We start from the raw sequence: 4,806 nt of genomic DNA on the forward strand, positions 1-4,806 counted from the left end.
AAAACCATTGATCTATTAATAAATCATAAAATTAATGTTATATTATTGACTAATTGCTAAAATTTTAGCAATTACTAAACATGCCACGCTAAGTCCCGTAAGGGTGTCGGTCTTTAAGAGTATCTCGTCGGTGAATATAGTGATTAGATTTGTGAGTCATCTAGATAATTTTAATTAAATTTTATAGTCTATATAATGTAACTAGCCGAAATATAGATTTTAAACAGAAAGGCGCTAGTATATGCAGTGCTACCGAAAATTCCTAAAGTTAATCTCTAATCTTTTCGGCAAATATCAAAAATATTTTTGCGTATCATTTGTATTTTTCTGAATTGTGTAATATCTGTAAATAAATTCGATTAGATTTAATTATGTGAAATGCATTTATTTATATAAAAATGATGTGTCTTGAACGAGAGAATATAGCCCGCGGATATTTTACGCAAAAGATTGCATTATATTTTATTTAACATTTTTTTAATAGAATCCTGAAATCTGCAGTAGACTTGATTTCTTAATTACAAGGGTCATTTGAAAAATTTCCGGCCTTTTTAAGAAAAACACATATTTCGAAGTAAAACAAAATTTATTTCTCGACGTAGTCTCCCTGCAACTCGATACATTTGGTCCAACGTTTCTCCCATCTTTTTAAACCGTCAGAAAAAAATTGATTGTCTAAACCTGAAAAATATTAATTTACAGCGTTTTCCACCTCAGCATTTGACTTATATTTTTTTCCCCCGAGAAATTTTTTCAAATTTGAAAACAGGAAAAAGTCGCTGGGAGCTAGATCTGGCGAGTAGGGTGCGGAAGCAATTCAAACTTCAATTCGTTCAATTTTGAGATTGCGACCATGCACGTGTGAACCTGAGCGTTATCCTGGTGAAACAGGATTTTTTTCTTGGCCAAATGCGGACGTTTTTTCTTAATTGTGGCCTTCAATTTATCCAGTAATGCAGCGTAGTACTGTCCGTTGATTGTTTCACCCTTTGCAAGGTAATCGATAAGAATTATTCCACGGCAATCCCAAAAAACTGTCGCCATCATTTTTCCTGCAGAGAGAACGACCTTTGCCTTCTTCGGAGTTGGTTCCCTCACCGCACACCACTGCTTTGACTGTTGTTTGATCTCAGGCGTATGGTCATGTACCCAGGTTTCATCGACGGTTATCATTCGCCGCAAAAATTCCGCTGGATTTTTTTGATACAGGCTAAGACACTCGCGCGACATGTCCACCCGTATGCGCTTTTGGTCGATCGTCAACAAGCGCGGCACCCAGCGCGCGGATAATTTTCTCATATCTAATTCTTGATGTAAAATCTTGTGCACCCGTTTTGATGATATCCCACAAGCCTCAGCAATATCCTTAACAGTCAATCGACGATCTTGCATCACACAGTTTGATGCACAAAATCGATCATTTCGTCAGTTGTAGCGATTTTCAGGCGCCCGGCGTTCCTCTAACGTCTAAAATGCTCGTACGACCACGTTTGTACTCGGTCACCCAATGTTTGACCGTTGTAAATGAAGGGGAGGCTTCACCGTATACAGAGTCTAACTCATCTTTTATTTCCTGAGTCTTTTTCCCTTTCAAATGAAGGAATTTTATCACTGCGCGATACTCGATTTTCTCCATTGTTGACAGACAATGTCAGCTGACAACTTTGGAGAGTTGCCATAGACAAAGTAATGATCAGAATGACTTCAAATTTTTACGGTTTACATATGTTAAGACTATCTATCGGACGGCGAAAGAAAATTTTTTTGTACAGTTACTTTATGTTGATAAAGCCGGAAACTTTTCAAATGACCCTCGTATATTCCTTTTAAATATTGTATGTGACTACATTTATTAGTATATTTATGAAAGTACTTTAAAAAGAATATACAGAACTGAGCGATTATATTTTTAATAATTTTTCATTTATATTATAAAAAAAATTTTCATGATACATATGACAGATGAAGCAATTATTATTTTGCAGTGTAGTGGAATATATGATAAAGAAGAGATATAACAGGAAAATAATATGACTGATGCGAATATGCAGGTGAGAGTGGTAAGAAATACTATAATAAGAGTAATATATATAGAAAGCATCGATCAATACATCACTTTTTACCATGCACTATATTAACAGAATGAAGAGATGATATAATGATCAATTTTAGAAGATATTGCAGAATTGATCGAAGGAAAAAAAGATGCATTTTATAAAGATTTACTAGCTTTAATTTTAATTATATCTAACTGGAGTCCTGCATTTTGTTCAAATTCAATTTCATCTGTAGATAATGCAATGGAATGATGATCATCAAATTGATGCAGTTCATTATTGTCTACATCTGCATTATTAGAATGAGACGGACTAACCGGTGCGTTGTAACTCTGAAATAAAAATCATATATAAGTATAATTAATTAAGGATATATGATATATTAATTGTTAATTAAACGAGTTTATTAAAACCATTATTAATATATTAATCGCGTAAAATAATAATTTTTTTATAAATTTACTTGGATGTTACCATAATTAATTTCTACTTCGTTATATTCATCATCAGATATGATCTGTATGCTCTGGGCGGATAATTGTCAACTTAACCTCTTAAACATATTTTTCGTAGTTTTGGATATATTATTATTATTATCTCCATTTTGGTCTGATGTAGAATTATGTAGCCAAGATTTATACTTTTTGGACGTTTGCTCATAATGATTGAGGAGTAATTATGAAAAATGAAATCCTTATTCTAATAATTTATGTGAAAATATTATAAACACATACACGACCTTTTTTTACGTCTACAATGACCGCATTGAGTAGGGTATCAAAATCAATTATCATGTACGTAACTTTCTATCCGCCGAAAAGTGAAAAAGTTTACGTACATTAATTGTATTCACAATTGAAAGTAAATTAAGAGAAAATATTCGATTATGATTCGTCAATTAATTTTTTAACACTTAAAGCTTAATTACTACATTTATTGTAGATACGGGTTATATATACCGCGCATACATGCATATATACAGCGCGCAGTTAGGCCCATATTGAAAAAGAGGAGGGATTATCTTATGGACTTGGCAGTCTTGGCACGAAAAGGAAAAGGAGAACAGATCTGATAGTGGTGAATACAATGTAATAATTAGCCACTGAAAGCGGATTTCCATCAAGAAAAGACAGGGATACATTGATGATCTAGGCTTCACAAGTATATAATTTAACTGATTCTCATCCAGGAATATAAGAGCAGTGGCATTTTATAAGAATTTTTCCATTCTACTTCATTCTGGTACAATAACCTAACTTTTTCGCGCATTTCGATTTAAGGTAAGAGTGTGATAGTTGCGTCTCTGTAACTAACAGTAATTTCAGCAAACGATCTAAATAAAACTTCTATTCATTATTAACATTGAGCGAAGAAAATTACAATAAGACGCTAAATTAATACAGAAAAAAGGCCGATACAATTCCTAACCTAATTCCTAACTATTTTCTACCTCTTTTCAAGTTTATCAAGGTAAACTCGTCAAATGCACGATCATAAGCAGTTTATAAGCAGACTCTATCTTATTAAATATACATATTTCAAAATTAAAAATGAACAATACAAATTCCTAGCTTTCTCCAAATTACATCAGGTTACAAATGCTAGTTAATAATAAAATGATACATATTATATATCCTAGCTGTCTATCAAGTATTATATATGTTTCGGGTTTGATATAGGCTGCATTGTCACGGATATTATGTGCAGTTCGTGCTATCTAAGAAACTAATCAAAGTTTATAATTAGTTCTGATCAAGGTCGTGCGATAAAGACTTTGGTGATACAATAATAAAATAAAACTGTAGTGATAAAATAAGCAAAAGTATCTGCTCATTTTATAGATATTGACACATAATTACATCAGTTACACATCAATTACAGTTAATGTTTATATGACAGAATTTTCCTCCGATTACAATAAAATACAGTATTATTTAATTGTTTAGTTAACAAAAATAGATTGACGCAAGACAATTTAATATAATATTAGTCTTTAATCATTTGTATATCGGATGGGCTTAAATTGTCATAAATTTATAAACTATATAGGTAAAGGTTGTAGTTCCTTTTACGATAGTGTATAATAGTGTACTTGTTTTGTTATAACAAAGATTGGTAATTATTGCAGAGGTATTTCAGAAAAAATGGCAATCCAATATGCCTATGTGAGGTTTCTCGAAGACAATGTAAAAAGTATGGTAAAAGTATGCGACATCAAAAATTTTTATCCCAAGGACGATAAAGACTTCAAGAAAGATTTCGCTTACAAAATTCTCTGGTTTCCATCAAATACAGTAAAAAATTCCAGTAATGATGAGAATGAAGAGGAATATTGTTCTGAAAATAACCAACAAAAACTTGTTTACTACAAAGCACATATTCTTCATTTAGGAGGTGCACACGTTATTTTAATTCCCATATTGCAGTATTTTAAATTGATATAATATTATTACTCGTTATATATACTATTATTTTATGTTACTGTGTTTTATATTATTTATACTTTAGTCCGTTGTATTTCTAAAATCAGATATATTGTAAGCAGTTTTACGTTTTTTGTTGCAATATACCAATGCATTTCTATGTATATTTTTAGCAAATTGAAATCGAAATTTAAAAAGAAATATATGCACATATATATATATACCCCAACAGCCAAACCTGAAAAGACAGATCATGCGCAGAGTTTGCTATAAATTTTTGATACCAAAAAGGCAACAGATTTCTCACAGTTTCTATAATATCTAAC

General features: G+C 31.6%; 1 protein-coding gene across 1 annotated transcript; it reads right to left on the reverse strand.

Annotated features, from left to right (window-relative positions):
- Positions 1-786: 786 nt before the first annotated feature.
- Positions 787-1,392, reverse strand: LOC105449796 (histone-lysine N-methyltransferase SETMAR-like). The gene has a single exon (XM_011689176.1). The coding sequence runs from the start codon at positions 1,390-1,392 to the stop codon at positions 787-789; it is 606 nt and encodes a 201-aa protein (XP_011687478.1).
- Positions 1,393-4,806: the final 3,414 nt, after the last annotated feature.

The sequence above is a fragment of the Wasmannia auropunctata genome, unplaced genomic scaffold (genome assembly GCF_000956235.1).
Source record: "Wasmannia auropunctata unplaced genomic scaffold, wasmannia.A_1.0 LD336074.1, whole genome shotgun sequence".
NCBI classification, from domain to species: Eukaryota; Metazoa; Arthropoda; class Insecta; order Hymenoptera; family Formicidae; genus Wasmannia; species Wasmannia auropunctata.

Coding starts and splice junctions, on each gene's coding strand:
- LOC105449796 (XM_011689176.1), bottom strand. CDS start 1,392: ATGCAAGATCGTCGATTGACTGTTAAGGATATTGCTGAGGCTTGTGGG.